Source organism: Urocitellus parryii, chromosome 3 (assembly GCF_045843805.1).
Source record: "Urocitellus parryii isolate mUroPar1 chromosome 3, mUroPar1.hap1, whole genome shotgun sequence".
Classification (NCBI taxonomy): domain Eukaryota; kingdom Metazoa; phylum Chordata; class Mammalia; order Rodentia; family Sciuridae; genus Urocitellus; species Urocitellus parryii.
In genome coordinates, this window is record NC_135533.1 from 133,931,646 (window position 1) to 133,955,511 (window position 23,866).

Here is a 23,866-nt window from a genome sequence, read left to right on the forward strand (position 1 = left end):
CCCACCTCAGATGTGGAAGCCCCAGCCCACCCTCCGCAGAGGTGTTCACAGAGGCGATAAGGCCAGGAGAAGGCCCTTAGGTGGTCCTGACTCAGTCCAAGGAGACCCACGGGCCTGGTGCCTGTGGAAACCCGTCCCCAGAGTCACACGTTAACAGCATTTGGAGGTGGAACCCTTGGGAAGTGACAGGTGGGAAAGGTCACACGGGTGGGGCCCCATGTTGGCAGCAGGGGTGTAGAAGAAGGACGCTGAGCGAGCTGCTCCGTCTTAGGTGCGGTGCCCTGTGCCACACAGAGACCTGTGGAAGTCCCCAGCTGGGCCGACTGGGCCCCTCCACCTGGCTCTCTGAGCTGAGCAAACATGGATTCTCCCTAAATACGCCATCTGTAGTGTCTGGCTTAGCAACAGAAACAGACCAAGGCAGGGTGTCGCGTGCCAGGCTGGGGTGGTACAGGGAGCAGCGGCCCCCACAAGCCAGGGACAGGGGCTGGGGAGGCCAGCCCACAACCCAGGTCTCAGAACCCAGCCTCCACAGTGGGAAAGCGGGCTCCCTCGTTAGCCTCCATCGGGGGCAGCAGGGGGCCTCCCTAGGTTAACCCCAGCTTGGGACGTCACCTCGTGGCCTTCAGGTGTCTGCCCAGGGCTCACAGTCAGAGAGGGTTCCACCACATCCCCCAGCAGTGCCCCAACCCACACCACGCAAGGACAGTCCCGTGGACACCACCGTACCTCCCGACCTGATGTGTGGCATTTCTGCTTTCAACTGGTCTGGGTCCTAGACCATTGCAGGACCCCACCCCAGACCTTAGTCCCCTCAGGGCCACAGCCTACAGTTGGAAGTCACCGTCTCACAGTGACCTCCACACCTGTCCTCATCGTGGCAAGTGCCACAATGTCCCCTGACACTGCAGGCCTCTCACCTGGCCCAGTTCCAGACTCCCCAGGGAGCAGCACTCGGGGTCCCCGGGAGGGCGATGAGGACTCCATGCCCACCGCGCTGCCACTGGGAGCCCGTGGTGTGAGCCCTGCCGGGACACCTACCCCTGCCGAGTGCACCATGCACTTGGGTGCCCCGGTCGTGCCCGAGGAGAACATGATGAACAGCGGGTGGCTGAAGGGCAGCTGCTCGAACTCCAGCTGGGGGGCGTGCTCGCCAGGCCCGCTCGCCAGGAAGTCCTCCAGGAACACGCTGCGGGCAGGAGAGCGAAACAGTGACCGTTCCAGATGCCAGACCTGACCCGCCCACCCTGCCACACACAGCACTAGCCTCCAGCACAAGGAAGGTGTGCATCCCTGGGGACACCGGCCTGGCGTGGACACTTTAAGGGACAGGGAGGTCCCATCTCAGGAACTCAAGCCGACTACAGGGACAGACTGCAGGGTGAAGATCTCGAGTGGGCTCCTTAGCACTGCTGCCAGGCCAAGGGCTGGCTCCGTGGAGACTCCCAGGCCCTCACAAGCACTGCGGAGAGGACCACCCGCAACTAACACCCCGTTGGTGCAAATGCTGCGGCTTGGAATCGGCGTCGCGGCCCGTTCCCATTGTTGGCTCTTAGTCCCTTTGACCAGCCACACTCTGCTTCCACTGACCACCCTAGGGGAGCACAGGCCACCTGCCTCTGAACTGAGGCCCCACGGGGAGGAGGAACTGGAATAGGGGCCAACCACAGTGCCAGTGACAACAACGTGGCCAGGCTCGGTCACTGTGTCCTGAGGCCCACGGCGTGAGATACAAACACATGTCCAAGAATAAACGGGATTCACCCAAGCTCCTGACCAGCAGAGGAAGCCTGCCCAGCCTCACCCCACGCTGACAGAGAGCACTGATGTGGGTGGCCAAGAGCCACCAAAGGCACGACCCAGACCTGTCTGCTGGGATAGAAAGAGCGGCAGGATTCCCAAAGCCACCGCGAGAGGGGGTTTCTATTTTGAGACCAGCAGAGACATGGGTCCTGTGAACTTGGCCCTCTACATTTTTGCCAAGTGGAACTTTCTCCCCTCCAAGGAAGGGGGTGGGAGTCGGTCACTCTCAGCCAGCAACAGTCACCAGGGAGAATGACGAGGACGGGGAACACCCTCCCTGTGAGCGGAATGATGTCCTTAGGGAGAAGGCTCCGGGGACAAGGTGTTTCAGGAAGGGCATCCAAGACGCTTCGCTGGGAGCCCTCGGCACACACAGCCGCGAGCGCCAGGCTCGGGGAAGGAGGCCATCCCCGGCGCCTCCCTGTGCAGCCCATTTATATAAAACACCCCAAATATAAACTGCTCACACTGCGTCACACAGAGAAGAGACTTTCCTTTAAAAAGGTCCATAAATCACAGTAAATAGCCGTTACTTTTGTTGCTCTTCTGAAGATGCAAAGCCCAGAGGTGGCCCTATCCCCGCTCCCTGTGAGGGGCAGCACGTGTCCTGGATTCTCTGTGGACCTGGCGACCAGGACATGGGCGGTGCGGAGCCCACTACTGGGGCCTCAGGAGGGCACAAGCTGAACGGCAGCAGGTGCTCCCACTGTCCCCCGTCACGGGGCAGGTGCTCCCACTGTACCCCGCCACAGGGAAATACACTCAGGGGAAGAGAAACCGGCCACCGCAGGGCTGGCGGCCCAGCTGGTTTTCCTCCTCCTCGCCACCGTGTCCAGCTCCGTCAGGCAAACGGGGGCCAGGCCTGAGGCCACAGGAAAGAAGACCAGGGCTCCACCTGAGGTCAGCAGAGAGCCCTCAGGCCCACCTGTGAAGGTCACGCTCCAGTGACAGAGCCCGTGCAGCCGGGCGATAACAGACACAGCTACTGAGCGCTGACTACTCACTTGGCTCAGCACTCACTTCTCTGACCCTCACACCAGCCCCCGAGGAAGGTGGGGTCCCCATTTTACAGATGGAGAAACCAGGGCACAGAGAGGTTGATCACTGGCATAGGGTCACCCAGCTGAGACCCAAATCCAAGAAGGTTGGCACTAGAGGCCACAGCCTCCCAAAGCCACCACTCTGCTTGCAGCACTAGGAGGCCGCACTTCAAGGCCAGTTGGAGGCCACCTCTGGACCCAATAGAACAGCCACACCCCACTCTCAACTCCCAGGCCCTTCCACTGCCACCCACGTGATGGGCACGCTGTAAGGACACGTGCCTTACACCCCTCAGCGCCCAGGAGCCCCCACACAAAACCAGCGAGCCAGACGTCACCTACTGTCTGTCTAAATAGGGCCTCTGCCACCCCAGCACTCCTCGGTGGCAGACCCAGGGATTCCTGCCATCTCTGAACAACCCCTTCCCACAGCTCGAGGGGCCCCTTGTGGATCCTGCAGCCACCGGGCTAGAAGTTAATAGGAAGGATGCCTGAGGGTCACCCTGACCCCCAGCCTCGCCCACAGCTGTCTCCAGAGATCCAGGGAGAACCCCGAGGACCGGGCAGTCCCAGCCGACCCAGGCTGCGCCTCCTTCACCTCTGTTCCTCACCAAGGTGCCCACAGTTCCACCTGGCACTCAAGACGTGCGGCTTACCAGCTTGTAAGTGTCAAAAAAGCCAAGGAGGGCATCACCAGCCTCGGGCACCTGGCTGACACACGTACACAAACACACAGAGGCCAGTGCGCCCACACGCTCATGTATGTGTGCACGTCAGTCCCAAGGCAGAGCTGTGTGGCCCGCCCAGGGACCTGGACGCCTCCGCCCAAGCCTGCCACAGCAAACAGACACAGGCAGGCCTGTGAGGGAGGACTCCTGGGACCCTCTGTTCTGCCCCCCATTTGCCATGTGGCCTTGGGGGATTTGCTCTGGGGACTTAAGGGCCCATCTACGAAGCAAGCACCTTCACCAAAACCTCTATCTCTGAACCGCCAGGGAGAGCAGAAGCCCAGGGCACCGCCCAGGGCACTGGGGCCATGCAGGCCTCTGAAGTGGGCACCTGGGGTGGGCGCGGGCTCCTTACCTATTGGGAATCCGGGAAATGTCGATCTGCTCCCGAGGCGAGATGTATGGGATCACCACCACCTTTCTCAGGTCAGGCAACCCTGGAGGGAGAGGCGAGAACACATCACACCAGGAGCCACCCAGGGAGGCGGGGTGCACGGCAGGACTCCTGAGGGCCTCAGCTCTGTGCACACAGAGTCCAGGAGGCTCCAATCTGCTCAAACTGCTCTGGGGGGGGGGCGGGAGGGGACCGGGAGGGGACGCACCTTTAACCACCCGCTGCAGCTTCTCCAGGTGGCTGTGCTCCTTGCCGTTGTAGATCACGGCCTCCACCGAGAAGATGAGCTTCGGCTGAATTTGAGAAAACCGGTCCAGGACGCCCTGTGAGTGGGAGGACAGTCCCCACTGAGCATCCAGAAGGCAAGGGCCAGCAGGCGCTGCATTCAGGAGAGAAGGGCCACTCCTCAGGCTGAGTGGCCTTGGACAGGAGTCCTGCCCCTATTCCCTCCAGCACCCGGGGCTCCTGTAGAACCCTGGCTGTGCCAGGACCCTGGGGTGGGGGTCCCCCTCAGCTGGGAGGCAAACCACTGCAGCAAAACTCCTGGCATTGCTGAGAGCTCGCGCCTGTGGGCAGCAAGCTCCACAGAGAGGACCCCTCTCTGACCTGCAGAGCCCAGGAGAAGGACGTCACAGGCTCCGCCCCCAAGCGGGAAGGATGCGCAGCGCACAACCGCCCAAGGAGCCGGGGTGCCGGGTCACCCCGGTCACCCGGGTGCTGCCCACCTGGTGAATCACAGTCGCAGCAGCAGCGGCGGTGCCCATGTCACCCACGCCACCCAGCTGGCTACAGAGGTGCCTCTGCCATGAGGCGGGTGGCGGGTGGCCCAGGCGAGGGAAGGGCCAGGCCTGCGAGAAGCCTGAGGCCTGGGAGGCTCAGAGGAACCGGGCTGGGAGAGCCTGGAAGCCCAGTGTCTGGGAACCATCCTGGTCAGGCCACAGGGAGGGCCCAGGTGGGCCAGTGGCCTGGGGCTCAAATGCCAAAGAGAAAACTGTCAGTCACAATGACAGTTTTAGTGACTAGAAACTAGTAAGTGCTTCAGAACCAGAGTCTGACACCATAGCTCGAAGGCCCCAGGCACGGGGGGGGGGGGGGGGGGGGGGCACCCGTCTGGATCTCTGGTGTCCACAGGGGCTGCTGGGACCCTGCGTGTTGCCAGGAAACCCACACCTGTGATGATGGTGGTTCTGACCCGACTGTGGTGCTCAGCGGCCCACCAAGCACCAGCACGGAATCCCACGGAGCAGCCACCACACAGGAGGGTGGCTGTCCCATCCACGCTCGCAACACACACAGCCCCAGATGCTCAGGAGGGCGGGCCCCTGGCACACGTGTGGACATTAGACAACACACCAGCTCAAGGTGACAGAAAAGCCCAGAGGAGTGGAGACCACAGGAGCCGCGGTCTGGATGAGGCTGGGGGAGGGGCACCCAGGAGCACAGCACCCGCAGGGCCACACCGTCCAGCCCAGGGGCACGGCTACACAGGCCAGGGCACCCGGCAGCCACAAGTAGGGCAGGGAGGGAACCAGGGCTATGGTGAGAAGGTGGACAGGGTCAGGACAGAGTGACACAAGGGGCATCGCTGTGGAAAGAGAGGTGTCCTGGCCCACACCTGTGCCACAGCCTTGGAGGGCCCCTTTGTCACCCAGCCCAGCCAGGTGAGGGGCAGTGGCTACCCTCCTTGGGCCCTTCCCTCCCCCACCAGCAGAGGCTCCTGCGCTGCCTGTGAAATGCCCTCTGAGAATCCCCACAGCCACCAGCTGCACACAGAGATGCCTCGGCGACAGGCCTAGGGGGGCGCACAGCAGAAAGCCTGCTCCAGGCAGGAAGCGTGATGCTCTCTGCAGTGTCAGGAGCACGCCCTCTGCTGAGAGGGTGTCCAGGTGAAGCCCTGAGGACACTGGAAGGTGGAGGCGGGGTCCTCTCTCCCCGGCAGAGACGTGCGAATGGAGGCAGGGTCGGCCATGCGCCCTGGGCTCTCTGCCTCCGCAGGCTCCAGCCACGTCACCAACTCCTATAGGGCTGAGACCTGAACAAGGACCCTCCACGCCTGGGGTCACAGCTGTAGGCTCCTGCAGCGTGAGGGAGTGGGCACCATACAGGTGCCAGCAGCTAGGACTGCAGCCAGCTAGGCTGCCGAAGGCCCCGGGCACAGGGAATGTCACCAGGACCCCTCTCACCTCCAACCTGAGGAACACAAGATGGAACGGGGACTCCACACCACAAAGACCAGCAAAACGAGACCCGTTCCCAGAATCTAGCAGGAAGGCCTTCCCGCCTGTCCCTCCCTGACCCCAGACAGCCTGGCCATCTCAGTGGAGAGCTGCTGCCACCTAGTGCCAATGTCAGCAAGCGCATGCCCCGTGCCCACGTAGCCCAGGGAAAGGTGCCCCAGGGAAGGGTGCCCCTGGGAAGGCGCTTAGAGCCCTCACTGATACCGCTCCTCCTGAGACAGGCAGAACCTGCTGGAGTCACCAGGGACTTCAGGTGACATCCACACAGCACAAGGGCCCTGCAGGAGGGCACGGTGAGACGCTGTGGGCCACGTGCCTTTCCCCACCCTCCCCACTCCATCCCCCCCGTCGCCCACCAGGGCTGATTCCAGGGACTCTGTGCCAGGTCCCCAGTCAGGCTGGACTCCATCCCCGAGTTGGGACAGAACCACAAGGGTCAGAGCTGCCACCGACTCAAGCTGCACCTACGTCCCAGACCTCGTCCTCTCAGTGCCCTTGTCCATACGGGGACATGGAGCTTGGGCCCCAGGCATGCAGCTGGCCTGCCTGTGCCCACCAGGCCCTCGGCCTCCTCGTCCTCCTGGCCCTTCCCTTCACTGCCCACGGGTCGCTCGAGACCTGAGGGATCCGAGAGCAGCAGTGCCAGAGGCCCACCTGTGACCCTCTTCCCTGGACCCCACTGGACCCAGGCAGCTCGCACAGCCCGGCACAGGGCCCGCAGAGGCCATCACTGGGGCTTGGGTCTTCGGCCAGTTCTTGCTGACCCTGGACAGTCCTGGTGTGATGTCATGTGGAAGCTGCAGGATGTACACCGCATCTGGCCCCAAGCAGGCCTCCATCCCGGACCCAGCTCCCGGGCCCTGGGCTGCTGTGGGGCCCCGGGCGAGCCCTTCCCTCCCCCAGGCCTTGGCCCGAGTCCTCCTCACGGGGAGACCCGCGGTGACTCATCAAAGCAGCAAGCCTCAGAGCACAGATACCAAGTGCACACCCAAGAGCCAGGCTGCGAGGCCACAGCGTGGAGCCCAGCAGCACCAGGAACTGTGCACAGCCACACCCTAGGCACCCAGGGGCATGCACCCCTCACGCCTCTCTCATTGCCACCCCTGCTCTGCAGATGAGGAAACCTGAGGACAGAGAGGACGGAAACCTGCCTGGACACAGGGCCACCAAGGCCATGCCGACCCGCACCCTGGGCCACCACAACCCATGCATGGTGCAGGGACCTGGGTGGCATAAAGGGAGGAGAGCAGTTGTGGAGAGCAGGCACCCCGTGCCCCACAGCCCTGTCCTCGAGGCTCTGCCCTGGCTGGGGGCGGGACCCTCACGGGTCTCCTCCAGCAGTGGCTTTCTTCATTCAGTGGGCAGGCCGGCCCCAGTACCTGACTGCTGTGCACACCTGGACGCACCCTGGGCCCCCGGCTCCCCAGGGCAGAGGGGGATGCACAGGGTGTCCCCAGAGCACCCACCCACGGAGAGATCAGAGCAGCAGGCCACGCAAGAAGCCCCACCCCATCTGTGCCCAACCCTGAGGATGAGCCTGGAACACTGTCCCCAGCACCTTGAGGAACCCTCATGTGGCCCCAAACCGCAGGAGAGGACACTGGGACATGAGGACTAAGGGAAGGGAAGCAGGAGCATCTTGTGGATTTCAAGGTAAGATCCAAGGGCGCTGCTGTGCCATGGTCCAGGGCACACCCTAGCACCCTGCCCGCAGTCCACGGGGAACCCCACGCACCCCCAGGGCCCCACCAGGACTCCCAACCACAGGACCCAACTCACGTTCACACCGAAGTCGGGAGACGTGGAGCTCCAGATGGCACCAATGCTCGCTGTGGCCAGCATGGCCTCCACCGCATGCTGGCCATTGGGCAAGTAACCTGTTGGCATGGGAGGAAGCTTGGGATTCAGGTGGCATCCAGGCAGTGGGCTTCCAATGGTCCTGGGAGAGCCAGGCCAGGGTGGAAAGGGGCTGGCCAGCTGATGTCTGAGTAGCAAAACCACCCGCCACCAGGCTCTCTGTCCACTGCACTGTCCCCCCCGTCCACCCTCCACACTCTAGCCAGAGCCAGCCCTGCCCTTGCTGGCCTCCCCTCCCCAGTCACAGCAGGTTTCCCTCAGCCCCTGAGCTGTTCTGAGCGCCTCCTGCGTGGGGCCTTGGCACAGGCCGCCTGCTCTGTGTGCTCCCTCCGCACACACGCCCTTCCCCACTAGCCTCCAGCCCTGGACTCAGATGGGACTCCCTAGAGAGATTCCCACGGAGGCCAAGAACGTGGATCCCCTGGCTCGTCAACCCAAACCCCTGCACTCCTGTCCTGCCAAGCTCATCGTGACACACGTGACACAAGCAACTGGCTGCCCGGGTCGGGGCCTCGCAGGAAGGGAGGGCTCTGCCTGCCTCAAGCTCCACTCAACCAGGAGCCTTTGCCCACGGCACGCCCAGCACAGCAAGGCCAGGGTACCTGTTGGCAGATGGAGGGACAGAGGGAAGGATGGAGGGGCGGAGGGAGGGAGGGAGAGAGGGGTGGATGGATGAAGGGATGGATGGATGGAGGGAGGGAGGGAGGGAGGGAGAGAGGGAGGAGTGAATAGATAGAGGGATAGAGGTAGAGGGAGGGAGGGATGGAGGAATGGAGGGACAGACAGATGTGTAAATGGCTGGACAGCGGGGTAGAGGGAGGGAGGGGAAATGAGCACAGGCCCAGCCTCGTGTGGGTATCTGAGGGCCGAGCAGGGCTGTGGCTCTGTGCCCCGAAGGCTGGCTCCATGACATAGCAGCAGAGAATGTCCGCCACCAGAGACCATGATCAACACTACAGACTGATCCACATTCCTGAGAGAGGACTTGGGAACAAGGCATCTGGAGCAGAAGGGTCCCTGTCCCCTGGGCAGCCCCTCCCTCTGCCCAGTCCCCGCCTGCTTGGCCACACAGCTTACACTTCTGTCCTCTGTGCTCGGGCATCTCCCCTGTGAGGCCAGGAGCACCCACTGGCCAGGCCAGGCATGGCTTGCTTGGCCCAGACACAGGCCCCAGAGGTCCCTGAGCCCACCGCAGGGAGGAACGAGGGTGGCCACTCGCCGAGGGCAGCAGGACTCCCAGCCCAGGGCAGTCTGCGAGCTCCAGTGACTCTCTAGTGACTGACAAGCAAGCAGCCCGTCCTCCTCCAAGCCCTCCAGCCCAGCACGGGCCCCTCCGCAAGCCTTAGCAAGCAGAACTAGGCCCAGACTCCACGGTGGCCCTCAGAGCCCCTGCCCACTCATCCCCTCTGAACCTGTTCTGATGGCCCTTCTAGAACACAGAGGCCCCAAGCTGGTGACTGTGCTTGGGGGAAATGGGTTTCTAAGCTGCAGTCCACAAGAGGGACGGTGGCCTAGGCTGGCCTGGCCTTGAAGAGCCCTGGGCCCTGCAGCCAGCGCCTCCTCAGGAAAGCCCCACCCGGCACTCAGCCTCCCCCAGACCCTGCTCACTGCTCTCAGGAATGTGCTTCAAATGGAGATTTGAAAAATGAAAACCGGGGCTGGGGTGGAGTCCAGAGGCAGAGCACTTGCCCAGCTCAAGGGAGACACCGGGTTCCATTTTGTGGCAAAAATATATATAAAATAAAATAAAAATGGAGGCAAAGAAAAAATGGAGCCCACGAGAACCTTCTGCGCTGTCCTGCTAAACGTTAAAAAAGTGTGACTTACTGGGGGGAGGACAGTGAGATCCTATGCACCCAGCGGCACCCTGTGGCACCAGCAGTGGCCCTAGAGGTGTGCCAGGCCCTCTGCAGAGACACCGTGGGAGCAGAAGAGAAAGCCTGTCCCATAGTGTTGCAGGCCACAGCCCACATTCCAGGAACCCGGGGGCCAGGGGCTGCAAGAACAATGGAGCCTATGCTGGGAGGGGTGGCAATGGACTTGTCAAAGGAGGGCCAGGGTCAGCCTCCAGCGAGGTCACGTTTGAGCACCTGGATGCGTGGGGTGGACCCTGTGGATACTCGGGAGAACAGCCGGCCGTCCAGAGCAAGATGGGGCGAGTGGGCGTGTCCCTGCTAGTCACCAACAGCAGCTGAGCATGAGCTCCTTGCCCAGTCACCTGAGGAGACACAGGCCCCAGCCAGCCTTGTCCCTGGTTCACACGGGATGAGGCCACCTTCGTCCTCTTAGCAAACACAAGCTGAACACGCCTGTTCCCAGGAAGCTCCCTCAGAGGGGCACACCCTAGCCAAACAGCCCTGCCCAGCAGGACCTCCAGCCACTGCCCTGGACCCTGGCCCTCATCCACCACCTGAGGGGGAGAGGAGGGAGGTCAGGAGCCCCAAGCCCCGGGTCCACAGGAAGAAGCGTTCCATCACCTTCATCCCTGCCTGTGTCCCCGTGCACACGCCTACTGGGCCCGGGGCAGCTCCACACCCAGGCCTTTCATTTTTTCCAGGAGTCGATGTAAAAGGAAAACTAAGAATCACTTCAATTGCTCCTAGCAGGAACTTGTGCCTTGCCACCAAGGGGACAGGAAGGGCCCAGCTCAGGGAGGGAGCAGAGCCAGGCCTCAGGCCTCGATCACCATCTGGCACTCCAGCCTCCCCCTTCTAGGTCAGCCCCCGCAGGGCCTCTCCCCAGCACTGGGCAGCTCCTGCCTGCCCCGCAGTCTCTAGACTCTACGCACCTTCCCTCGTTCCCCAGGTCAAGGGAAGGGCAGTCAAAGGGGCTGCGTCGGGAAGCCCTGGGGAGGCACTGAAGGGGGACCTGCCTTTCAGGATCAGCCTGGACCTGGCCCACCCTGCACCCCACAGCTCCTGATGCTGCCGGACAACCCTCCAGCTCCTGCCCAGTGCACACCCACACTGCTGCACCCCCTGGAGAGCCCTGGATTGTCGGAGGCTCAGGACAAGGCAGGAGCCCAAGGACAGGATCCCCCTTCACCAGCGGCTCCCTCTCCACACTCTGCCCACATCTACTTCTTGCCTCACGACAGTGCAGCCCTTCGGGGACAGGGACCCCAACCCACTCCACCCACGTGGAGCTCCTCAGCCCTCCATGCCGTGCATGCTGCCCTGGCCTCCCCAGGCCACTCCAACCCTAAGACACTCACCGACCACCCGGTCTCCTTGCCTCACGCCCATCTTCCTCATGGCCGCGGCAAACAAAGCCACCTGTTGCCTCAGCTCTTCAAAAGTCACCTTCACAATTTCCTCTTTGCCTTCCCCTGGGAGAAGAAAAAGACATGTGTACACACACCGTCCTAAAAGAAAGGTCCCCTACACCAGGCATGGTGGTGCACTGGGGAAGCTGAGGCAGGAGGACCACAGGTTCAGGCCCAGCCTCAGCAACACAGTGACACCTGTCACTACATAAAATACAAAAGGGCTGGGGATGTGGCTCCGTGGTCAATGCCCCTGGGATCAATCACCTGCCACTCAAAAAACAAATAAATAAATAAAAATGATGTGAGCTCAGGGTAGAAAACTTGACTTTGTGCATAAATAAGAAAATTAAACAACCGACCTCACTTGTTACCTAAGAATAAGCGTCAAAACAATGAGACTAATTTGCATCAAATAGACCAGTAGGGACAGACAGGAGGGGACAGTGGCCTCCATGCCCATACCAAGGCTGCTACCCTGGTAAGCTCTGCGCAGCCCCTCCCTTGTAGACCAGGCCTGGCTTGAGCAACCAACAAGATGTTGTGGACACCAGAGTGACCTCAGAGCTTTGGTCAAAAGAGACACTTAGCAGTGGCGTACGCCTATAATCCCAGCAGCTAGGGAGGCTGAGGCAAGAGGATCACAAGTTCAAAGCCAGCCTCAGCAAAAGCAAGGCCCTAAGCAACTCAGTGAGACCCTGTCTCTAAATAAATACAAAACAGGGCGGGACCTGGGGCTCAGTGGCAGAGTGCTTGCCTAGCATGTGTGAGGCACTGGGTTTGATCTCAGCACCATATAAATAAACAAATTAAGTAAAGGCATTTTGTCCATCTACAACTACAAAAAAATTAAAAATAAATAAAAATAACATGATCTGGGCCAAGCATCTGGAGTCTTTGAGGATGGAGTTCCAGGTCGGTTTAAAAAAATAAATAAATAAAAAGGGCTGGGATGTGACTCAGTGGCCAAGAGTGCCCTGGTCCTAAAGGTGCACAGGATCTCCAACACACGACCTTGACTGAAGGCTCTCCGCATTTCCCCATGCCCAGCACGGTATGACCACACAGGTGCCCGACGACCACACACAGGTGCAGAACATCTGCTCAGCCCTGCGACCCTGCAGTGGTGCTATCGTCCTTCCCACGTCACACCTGCAGGAAGACTCAGTGCTTCCACAACTCACCCAAGGTCACATGGCTAATGAGTGTGGCCGGGCCTCGACCTCTCAAATCCAGGCGTCCACCCCTTCACCCCGCCTGACTGAACATGGAAACCCTGGGTAAAGACTGGGGTGGCCACAGAGGCAGGGACACTGGCGCCTGTGAGGGCACTCAGCGGAGACAGGGACCAAAGCAGCCGGGGCCCATGTGGAAGCCGGGGGCCAAGCGCCCTACATCCCAAGAGCTCTCAGCAGCAGACCTTGGCACGTCCCGAACAACAGAGGTCCGTCCTGACAACAGAAGGTTCGCCCCAGCTCCTGAGGCCCCTTCCCACAGCGTCATGACATAGCATGTGGCCTCTTGAGAGGCAGCCTAACTCACAGGGGAGAGCTGGGCCAAGAGGAACACCTAACCACATGGGGGACGCCAGGTGACTGCACACACTCCAGCTGAGCCAAAAACCACCCGGCGGCACCCTCACTATGAGCGGGGAGCCTGCCCCCATGTTCCATTTGCACAGCGGCTTCCAGAGACTTCTTAGCACCAACTGGGACCCACTTTCCACCTGATGGTAGAAGGAGAAGCCGAGGGAAGAGACTGCGGCTGCCCCGGTGGCTCAGGCCACTCAGTGGCGTCTCTGCTGCTCCTGGCGCTCCCCTCCCAGGAAAACCAAGGTCACAGTCTTCATCCTCTCGGGGAGGCATCAGCCTGTCGGGTGACAATCCCAGCCTGCGGCTCCTGCGTGCTTCAGGCCCCTCCGAACGCTCAGCACCACAGGCGTGCACTTGTGCGCCACCCAGAACCCCTGGGCACTCACTGGCCACGTAGAGGGCTACTTTGTCGTTCTCCTTGTGCCTCAGGAGGTTCTCTGCGTAGTTGAGACGACTGCCTTTGAACCACTCGGGGACGTCCGCGATCCCTTTGGACGTGTCCACGACCTTCAAAGGACAGAAAGCCAAGATGCATACACAAGCGCGCGCGCGCACGCACACACACACACACACAAGGCGCGCACTCAGCAGGAGTGCACCTTGAACAGGTGAAAGCTACTGCCAGGGGAAGCTGACTCACTCACTGCCCAAAGCCTTATCCAGTTTTCATTTTTTTTTTTTTTTAATTTACTTTGCTACTCTAGTCTACTACTTTATTTATTTTATTTATTTATTTTTGGGTGGTGCTGGGAATTGAACCCAGGGCCTTCTGCATGCAAGGCAAGCACTCTGCCAACGAAGCTGTATCCCCAGGCCTAGTTATTTTATTTTACTGTATCACGGATTGAACCCTGGGGCGCAACCACTGAGCCACATCCCCAGCCTTTTTATCTTTGAGGCAAGGTCTTGCTCAGTTGCTTACAGTCTCACTAAGGAGTTGAAAAGTTCTTTATAAAATCCAGGCCAGTTTAAATCACTACATCAACATGCATGTGCTTACTACTGTTGAACCATACTCTATAAAATTGCTATAAGGGTAAATTTTATGTGTATTTTACAGTCAAAACAATTTGAATAGAGCCAGACAAGGTGGCACACGCCCACAAACATAGCAGCTGGGGAGACTGAGGCAGGAGGATGGCAAGTTCAAGGCCAGCCTCAGCAACTCAGCAAGGCCCTAAGCAACTTAGTATGACTGTCTCTGAATAAAACATGAAAATGGGCTGGGGAGGTGGCTGGGTGGCAGAGCACCCTGGGTTTACTCCTTAGCAGGGCTCAAGCTCCCAAAAGGGCCGGGGGTGCACCACGCAGAGCACTCACAGACAGCAGGCTCTGGGGGCAGGGGCCTAGACTAAACCTGCTCTCCAGGTCTGGATTTTCCCCGCCAACGTGAGGATTTCAAAGGAGACACCACCCAGCATTCCCCAAAACGGGCACCTCACCATGAAGAGCGCGAGGCAGGATCTCCACTTACCTCGTCGTACATGCGCGAGAAGACGATGCCACTGAATTCCCAGAACTCTGCCCAGAAGTCCGAGTACGACTCCACTGACCAGTGGTACAGGTCGTCATAACTCTCTAAGAACAAAAGGAGACTGCTCAGGGCTCAGGGACGTGTGGTGGGAGGCTCAGCAGGCCAGCAGGAGTGTCATGGCTAAGGAAGGGGGTGGCCCAAGGAGGAGCTCCACCATCAGGAACAAGCCCTCTGCCACCTGTCCCCAGAAGAAGTGTTACCCTGGAGCCAGATGCCAGGTGCTCCCCACCTACACAGAGGCAGGATTAACAGCCCCCCAGGGGATTTAAATGAGCACTTGTATAAAGAGCTTAGCGCAGGGCCGAGCAAGCCTGTGCCCAACAGACCTGGAACACCAGAACCACTAGCTTATTGGTGGACTTCCTGCCAGGACAGGGTCCCAGGGAGGGGCTGTTATTTATTGTAATTTTTTAATAAGACATTCATATGATTTAGCATTACAAAAATATAACAAGCCTCCCTCTTGCATCCCACAACCATCTACCTCTCCTTGTCCAGAGATCGCCAGTTACAGGGATTCTCCGTGTCTTGGCAGAGAGTGAGTGACATGCCCCTCCCCAACCCTTCCACTCCTGCAAGCCCACTGGTCACACCAGGCTCCCGTGGGGACATCTCCTCTGCCTTTGGGCCCTTCCAATTTTTTTTTCGTTTTTTTTTTTTCTTTTTTTTTTTGGCACTGGAGACTGAGCCCAGGGCAGTCTGCCACTGAGCCACAGCCATAGCCCTTTTTATGTTTTTTTGTTTGTTTTTGAGACAGGGTCTCATTAAGTTGCTCAGGCTGGCCTCCAACATGGGATCCTCCTGCCCTGGCCTCCTGAGTCACTGAGATTACAGGCATGCGCCACCTCATGCACCGCCACGTGTGGCCCTCGGTGAGCATCCAACAGGATGCTACCTTCACCTGCATTTGCAAATCCAGAGAGGACTATGGGCTCCCTCACCACTGGGTTCACTTGGGATCAATAGTAACATTTCCTCTCTCTTCTCTCACAGAGATTATGGGAGAAAGGAGTGTGTGTGCAATTTGTATCACAAATGCAGCCTGCTTTACCCTCTGTCCTGTAACTGGCTTGTCTCACTGAAGACATCACAGACCTCTCCACTTCGGTGCGGAGGGAGCTGCCTCCTCCCTGGGTGTAAGGGCTGCCCGGTGTTCCACTTGGGGAACCAGGACTCAGTCAACCACACTCCTCCAGGATGTCTGGGTTGTCTCCGGGCTTCAAAGACCAATTATACGTGGCTGTAGCTGTCTTTTTCTTTTGAGGGGGAAGTACTGGGGATTGAATCAGGGGCACTCACCCCTGTGCCATGTCCCCAGCCCTTTTTTGTATTTTATTTAGAGACAGGGTCTTGCTGAGTTGCTTAACACCTCGCCTTTACTGAGGTTGGCTTTGTACTCATCATCCTCCTGCCTCAGCCTCCTGAGCCTCTGGGATCACAGGCATGTGTCACCATGCCCAGCGAAGCTGTAGCCTTTAACAGGACAAGAGCAACACAAATTTGCAGAAGAAATCCAAACTACCTGAGATGGACAGTCATCGACACATAGCTGAACCCAATGCCTCAGAAATCAAGGCCAACCTGGGAGGGACAGAGGCGCACATCTGGGAGCAGGAAGGAGAACCCCAGGGGCCGCCGAGAAGCGGCGGTGAAGTTAAAAGACCACTGTCCCTCCAGACACTGTGGCGCACCCCTGTAATCCCAGCAGCTCAGAAGGCTGAGACAGAAGGATCACCAAGTTCAAAGTCAGCCTCAGCTACTTAGTGGGGTCCTGTCCCAAGATTTCAAAAAAATACACATATTTGGTTTTGTTTGTTTGCTTAAAGGGCTTGGGGACGTAGCTCAGTGCCATCTAGATGAAACGGGAAACAGAGCTGGATCGCATCCCTACGGGAGGCCTCACTTCTCTGTAAACTGCCCCCAGCTGACTGAGGGCTTCACCCTCCATGGGCACAGGGTCCAAGTGACTAACCAAAACGAACCAGCAATCCTGAGGCAGAGGGGACCGCTGTGCTGGAGGCCCAGGGGAAGCCCCAGGCACAGCCCACTGGTGGGACACTGGGACAGCAGGAAGATGACCGACCAGAGCACACTACATCCATGCTCAATTATCACGGCGGTCCACATACCAACACTACCCCTCCTCACAGTCCCCAGGCCTGAGGGGCAGAGGAAGAGGCCTCGTGACACTGAACTTGGGCAGTGTCCCTTCTGACTGTGGGGTCCAGTAACTCCTCAGGCATGCTGGACTCAGGGGGACAGGGCCAGGGCTGGCCTGGCCTCAGGACACAGTCTGGACACTCCACTCGGGTCTTCTGGGCTACAGCAGTGCCAAGAGCCCAGGTGGAGACAGCTGGTGTGGGCAGGGGTGGGGGGACGCTGATCGCCCTGAGGGAAGCAGGGAGCTCAGAGGCCGGACGATCACTGTCAGAGCAGACCCCAAGGACCTTAGGGCTCCAGGCCCAGAAATCAGGGATCTGGTTCACAGCAAAGATGCCCAGACAGGGCCCCAACCAGAAGCGTCCAGTCAGGACAGCCCAGACAGGGCCTCAGGAAGGCTGTGGCTGGCCTGACTCCAGCCACCTTGCCTCTGGGGACTCAGTTTCCCTCAAGGGTCACCTTGAAACTACTGGGTAGACCCCTGGCTCCTCCCACACGGGTGCAGTGGTCACCTGGGCTCCAGGGTCAGGCTGGATGGCCAGGGTCGAATCTGGCTCTGCTGCTCCTAGAGGGTGGCCGGGGCAAGCCACCCCACCTGGGAGCCTCAGCACAGGGCAGCTAGAGAGGCTCCTCTGAAAGGTTCCTGAGTGTGGGGGTGCAGCTGAGCAGCACAGCAGTCCCAGCACGCTCAGGGCCCCGGGGTTGAGCCTCAGGACAGCGAATGAATCAATGAATGAATGAATCAAAGGCTCTCAGTAGAGGTGCAGTGGTGCACGCCTGAATCCCAGCTACCTAGAGACTGAGGCAGGAGGAGCACAAGTTCGAGGCCAGCCTCTGTGACTTTGTGAAACCTTGTCTCAAAAAAAAAAAAAAAAAAAAAGGGTGGAGGTTAGGGATGCAGCTCAGTGGTAGAGCACCCCCGGGGTCATCCAGAGCTGCAGAACAAGCAAATAGAAAAGGTCATAGGGTTGTGGTGAGGACCCTCTGGGGATAGGCTCCTAAGTTCAACTGGGTTTGAATCCTGCCACTCTAATGGGGTAACCCTGACATATTACTTCTCTGTGCCTCAGTTGTCTCTTCCATAAGAGGAGGATAATGGTACCTATCCTAGGGTCACTGAGTCAGAACACAGGAACTGCTTGGGACTGTGCTCAGCAGAGAGAGGGTGCCCAAAGGTGTGGCCTGGCATCACCCCACCATCTGCAGGGAGGTGGCACACCCAGCCAGCCCGTGCAGATGGGAGGCACGCCCCAGGAAATGCTAATTAGCAGGAAGATGGCTCCCTGCTCCTTGGTCGAGAGGGAGGAAGGCCAGGTGCTTCTCAGAGAGGTGGCCCTGGCACCCGTGGGAAGTGGCACTGGCTGAACAGGACCTGCAGCTCCTCCGCCCTAGGTCTGTTTGGGGTTTGGTTTTTTGATCCTCAAGCACAGCGGCGTTCCAGCTGCAAAAGTTCCCCCCTTGACATGAGACAGGCAGAGGGTGGAAGTCCAGGCCTCCAGAGAAGGCCCTGGGCCCATCGCAAAGGGGCATCCACCAGCAGCGTCACCAGGGAACAAAATGTAATGGCACTGGGCATTTGGGGACCAGGTGGTCACAGTGACACTTTAACCTGGAGGACCATGGGCCCCGATGCCGAGTTGCAACATGAAGCCAGGTGGCCTCGGGCACCTGCTCACAAGAACTGGAACTAGTTGCTAAAACACCTCAAAACCTGATGTTTTAAATGAAATTCTGAATGTGGGCTTCTCCTGAGAAAGGGAGTGTGTGACCCTGGTGGGCAGCCACCAACACCTACCCAGGCGCTGCCACCGCTGGAACGGTCCCCTCCCCAGCGTGAGCAGGCCGAGCTGTGTGACCAATGGGGCAGCGTGGAAATGACAGCTTAAGAGACACTTGAGCTTCTACCCCTGGTCTGGGAGAAGCCTGCGGCCATGCCAGGAGGACACCCAAGTGGCCTCTGCCCACAGCCAGCACCAAGCTCCCGCGTGGAGGGAGCCACGCAGCTCCTCCGTGTCAGGCCTTGGGACGCCTGTGGCTCCTGAGACCCCAGGCCAGAATCACCCCACTGAGCAGCTCCTCAAGTCCCGAGCACAGGTGGGGTTTCAAGTCACCAAGGACTGGGTGATGTGTGGCAGTGAGGGATAAAAAGTGCACTTCATGCACCACACGCCATCACCCTTTTAAGCAGCACTCTGCTAAATGGGTGCACAGTAGGAACTCAACCGCAGGCTACCTGACGTTCATGTGAAGCCCACAGGCTCTCTCCCCGTGGCAGCAGAGCTGTGACAACAGCCACCAAGCTTCCTGTCGGCAGACTCTATCCTGGTCATGCACACATAAAGGTGTCCTCCAGCTCACAGGACACAGGACACAGGGTGCAGCGCACCAAAAGAGCAGCATATCCTTTTAAGCTTGTACTGTGACCCTGGTCCCTAATTAGAGAAAGTGGCACATGCAGAATGTCCCCTGGGGCCTTGCAAAAAAGGATCACATGCACAAGTTGGGCTGGAGCTGCAGGCTGCATCTGAGGAAGTTGGCATCAGGGGACCCTGAGCCCCACGTGGCTGTGCAGGGAGCCTCAGGCAAACTGGCTGGGAGCAGTCGTGGAAAGGAAGCAGATGACTTCACCAAGGCCCTGCACCTCCAGAAATCCAGGGACAGCAATCTCCCCCCACTGGCACAATGGCACAGTGGCCAGCCTGTTCCCACAACTCAGGAGACTGAGGCAGGGGGATCACAAGTTTGAAGCCAGCCTTGGCAACTTGGCAAGGTTCTATATCAAAATAAAATCTGGGGATGGAGCCAGTGGTAGAGTGCTTGCCCATCATAGTGAAGCCCATGGTTTGGTCCCCAGGACCAAAAAAAGAAAAAGAAAATCTCCTGCCCAAGGTGCAAGGAGAGGCAGCCAGGGTGGAGAAGGCCCCTTCCTCCCTGCACAGTCCAGGGCTGGGGCAGCTGGGGACGCAGAGCTCTGCACAGAGCCACTCAGTGGCACACTCCAGGCTGTGCCAGCTGTGAGGAGCCACAGCAGGAGGGCTGCTGTGCAGCAGTAAGAATGCCCACAAATGCAGGAGCAGATGGGCAGGACCAAAGCCCAGATCACATGCACCTGGAGAGCAGAGGAAAGGAGAAAATATTCAAAGGAAAGATGGCCTTTGAGTTAGACCTTAAGGCAAAGCCCAAAACCTCCAGGAGCCAGCATGTGAAAAGGGAGAAGCAGGTGGGAACACATCACCTGAAGTGTGCCCCAGAGGAGGAAAGAGTCAAATAGCATGGACCCTTCCCTGTCCAGACCACAGGGAGCTCCACGCTGCTCCCACTGAAAGGCCAGGTGGGTGCAGACCAGCGCTGCAGGCCCTGGGGTTTCAGGAGCTAGGAAACTTGCTTTTCATATGCAGCCTTCCAACTTTTTTTTTTTTTTTTTTTTTTTTTTAGCCTTCCAACTTTTAAAAGCTGGAAGCTCAACACCACATCTGCAGGTCAAATCTGACCCAGGGACCAACAGTCCAAGAGCCTGGACAGAGGGAAAAACTGGGAGCCACCAGTGCCGGCTGATGTCTGCCTAGCAACCCACAGGCCAGGAGCAGAGTTGCACCTGGACCTGACCATCTCCTGGCACCCTCACATGCACCCAGTGCCACAGACCCTGAGGAAACAGCTTGGGCTAACTGATGACTTCCTCCAGGTCACATGGCTACCAAGTGCAGTCAGTTAAAAATGCAGGTAGTCAGGTTACAGGTCCCTCTCTTTGCCACTTGCTAGGAGCAAGGAGGTTTTGCCCACTCCCAGGGCTGCCCCTGTATGAAACTGTGTTGTAAAGCTACCAGGGGATCAGTATTAGATGACGCTGGCAGAAGAAACAGACGAAATGAAAGGGGACACAGAAAAATGAAGTAACTCCCCAACACAGCCTGCTGGCTCCCCCTGAGGTCAAGTCCACCCACAGCCTAGAAGCCTGAAAGTGGTAAGAAACACACTCTGTCCAAGTGAGGGGGGGTGGGGTGGAGCTGGGTTGGGCAAGGAAAGGGACCCTGTGCAAGGGCCACCAAGCTAAGGGGAACCTGGGAGCTGCCAGGAGCAGTGTGCGGTCCCAAGGTCAACAAGGAACCATGGAGAGTTTCTGGGCCAAGGAGTGACAAAGTGAGACCTGTGCTTCAGGATCATTCTGGCAAAGCAGGCAGGGTGTGCTGAGTGGGGAGCAGGAAGCAGGAAGAGCAGCCCAGGCTCAGAGAGGAGGGGAGGAGGCTGCCAGGAGAGGGCTGGCTCCAGGCTTCAGGAAAGCCATGCTGGGGAGGGAGGCTCCAGGCTGCAGGGCCAATGACCCCGCTGCATTTTTGTGAAGCTGACCAGGAGAGCGATGTCACTAACAGACATGAGGGAGACCATGCAGCTGAGGAGGTGGGGGTGGGGGGAGAAGGCCAGGATGAGTTAAAAATCCCTGAGGACACCCAGGGCCACCAGGAGCAGGCAGCTGCACAAGCCATGCCAATGAGTGCCCAGGAAGGAGCAGAAGTCCCTCACCCAGAAGAGGGACCTCTATCCATGCACATCAGACAGGGGCTTCTGAGAGCCAAAGGGTGGCTGGAAGGAGGATGTGTTTGGGGGCTGGGAGTTTAAACATAAGAGGAAGGGACTCTACCCTCTTCCCAAAGGTAGGCTGCTATGGCACATCCCACTGAGTGCTAGGGAATCCATGCTGGCCTCTAGTAAAGGCGGCTTGGAAATCAGAGGGGGTTGACACCGGACCCCACCAACAGTACATTAGGGAAGAGCCCCTACAGGCTGGGAGCCAAGACTCCAGAGGAGCACCGAACAAGTAGAAAACCCGGCAAGGGACCTCAGCGAACAGGAGGCTGTCACAGCCAGAGGAGTGACCCTCCCGGGAGTGGGCGACCCACGTGCCAGGAGATGCTGGTCAGGAGAGGCGTGGCACCGTGACAGCAGGGGTGCCACTCCTCAGGGACAGGAGCACGCCCCCCCGCGTCCGGAGGACGCCACCCCCAGGAAAGGTCCCTGCGTCCGGTTGCTCCTCCGATCGCAGCAGCGGGACACTGGACCTCAAGAGCGCATCCCAACCGCAAGGAGGGGCCGGGACCGCCACTCCCTTGGAAAAGGGCACGCCCTTCCCAGGAGGAGGGACCCTCCCTCCGCCCGGTTGGTCCCGGGACCCTAGAGACCCTCTTCCGGAGGGCCCTGGGGTGGCCGGTGCCTGCGCCCCGCACTCACCCAGCGCCAGGCCGCAGGCGGAGCCCACTGCCGCCCGGAAGCGGTCCATCTGCGTGTCCCTCTTGCTGTCAGGCTCCCACATCACCTGGCACTCCATGATCTCCTCGCGCCCGGGGCGCGCCTGCCTGGACATGGCTGCGAAGGCTGCGGCGGGGACGGAGTCGCACGGCGCTGCGGGCGGCAAGACTGAGCCGGCGCTGCTGCGGCCTCCAGCGGGACACCCGCGAGGCCACGCCCCCGCTGGCCCCTCCCAGGACAGGCCACGCCCACCGCTGTAACCCTCCGCCGAGCCGCGCCTCGGAAAGGAGTGCTGGGCGCAGGCGCGCTAGGCCGCCGCCCGCCCACACCTGCGGCCCGGCGGTGCGAGCAGCTCCCGGGGCTCGGCGTGGTTCCCTCCCTCGGTGCTGGTGCGCTCCTGTGCCGACGCTTACTGAGCGCCTGCGGCGTGGCGTGCACCGATAGCGGGTGGGGAACAGGAGGGCGTGACAGTGCGGTGGTCGGACAGCTGCCGTAGTCCACACGGTGTATCCGGGAGTGTCCTTGCCGACATTGTGCAGCGGGGCGTGTAGGGTATAGAATCTGTCCAAAAAAAGGCACTGAGCCGGGCGCGGTGGTGCACGCCTCCAGCGATATGGGAGGTCCGTGCAGGAGGATCGCAAGTGGGTGGTCAGTCTCAGCAATTTTTTGTGAGTCCCTAAGAAATTTAGCCAGAGTCTGTCTCCAAATAAACAAGGGGGCTGGGGATGTGGCTCAGTAGTTCAGCACCCCTAAATTCAATCCCTGATTAAGGGACAAACAACAACAACTAACAAAAAAAAAAAAAAAAAAACTTTTGAGTTCTATGGAGAGAAAGCCAGGGAGCGGTGTAATCCCTGGAAGAAGATGTGTGTCCATTTAAATAGGGGTGCCAGGAAAGGCCCCTCTGGAGGTGGACTTCTACTTGAGACTTGAAGAGGTGACACCAGTGAGCTATTCCGTATCTGGGGATAAGTTTCTAGCATCAGGAACAGCCAGTGATCTGTCCTGTTCCTGTTGGGTGCTGTAGGGAACTTGGGTGCCTTTGACCTGAAAGACCTGGGGGGAAGAAAGGTCATCCAGGAAAGAGGTGGTAGCTCAAGTGGAGCCTGGGACCAGCAGAGAATTTGTCTTTGACTCTAAAGAGATGAGAGCATTGAAAGTGTTTTTTGTTTATTTGCTTTTGTAGGGGGAGGTCCCTGGGGCTGCCCAGTAAAGAATAGTGTATCTTGTTTGGCTTTTTTGTTTGTTTGTTCTTTGTTGTGTGCACAGAGAGGGCGAGGAACCGGTGGACCCTGCAGCCCAGAGCCTTTCCTTCAGCATTAATCCCCTCTTGTGGGGGGGTGGAGTCCTCCCACCTAAACTCTCCCTCTGGGTCCCACCTCCCTACACTGCAGCATTGGGTACGAAATTTCCAATGCATGAACCTTGGGGACACGTTTAAATGATAAGTCTTCGGGAGGAAAGATAGAGCAGCTATGATCATATTGCAAGGGATGATGTTGGTGGCCAGACTCAGGTGACAGCTGGGAGAGAAGAAAGGGGGCTGAGGGTCTATTTTGGACGCGGGGCCCATCTCCCACTGGATGCTGTCCCTGGGTTCCATGTTCATGTGTTAATGGCGTCAATCAGCAGCAGTCCCTCGGCTTCCCACAGACAGCCCTTTGCTGCATTGGAGTGGATGCAGCAATCCCCGCCCCCACCTTTTGTCTTTAACAGTTCTCCCGGCCCCACAACTACATTCAAACTTAAATCCCCACAACCACATTCAAACTTGCTGTGCACTATGACTTCCCTGATCTCCAAATTTTAGGACCGCCTCCAGGTCCCTGCGTCTGCTACGGTTTGTTATGGACAATATGCAATGGCAAAAGATAATGGGAATCTCATTTTTCTCAAGCGTCTCAAACCATGGTGTGTCTTTGCACCTATAGGAATAAATGGGTGTTCATATAAAACTGGGAAAAATGAAATTCCTGTCTTGGGTAGAGAACCCTAAGAAAATCCACCTGATG

General features: G+C 58.9%; 1 protein-coding gene across 3 annotated transcripts in view; it reads right to left on the reverse strand.

Annotated features, from left to right (window-relative positions):
- Positions 1–22,066, reverse strand: part of Aacs (acetoacetyl-CoA synthetase) — a 48,344-nt gene extending 26,278 nt beyond the window's left edge. Inside the window, exons 1-8 of one of the 3 annotated variants that reach the window (XM_077796062.1) lie at positions 21,837–22,051; positions 14,391–14,494; positions 13,303–13,423; positions 11,274–11,387; positions 7,982–8,079; positions 4,174–4,288; positions 3,927–4,008; positions 1,042–1,189 (exon numbers count right to left, since the gene is read on the reverse strand). In XM_077796062.1, coding sequence (XP_077652188.1) covers positions 1,042–1,189; positions 3,927–4,008; positions 4,174–4,288; positions 7,982–8,079; positions 11,274–11,387; positions 13,303–13,423; positions 14,391–14,494; positions 21,837–21,969 — 915 coding nt within the window. In that variant the 5' untranslated portion in view covers positions 21,970–22,051. Of the gene's footprint in view, positions 1–1,041; positions 1,190–3,926; positions 4,009–4,173; positions 4,289–7,981; positions 8,080–11,273; positions 11,388–13,302; positions 13,424–14,390; positions 14,495–21,836 lie in introns of all 3 variants that reach the window. The other 2 variants (XM_026402938.2, XM_077796063.1) reach the window with 2 other exon arrangements.
- Between the last annotated feature and the right edge of the window lie 1,800 nt (positions 22,067–23,866).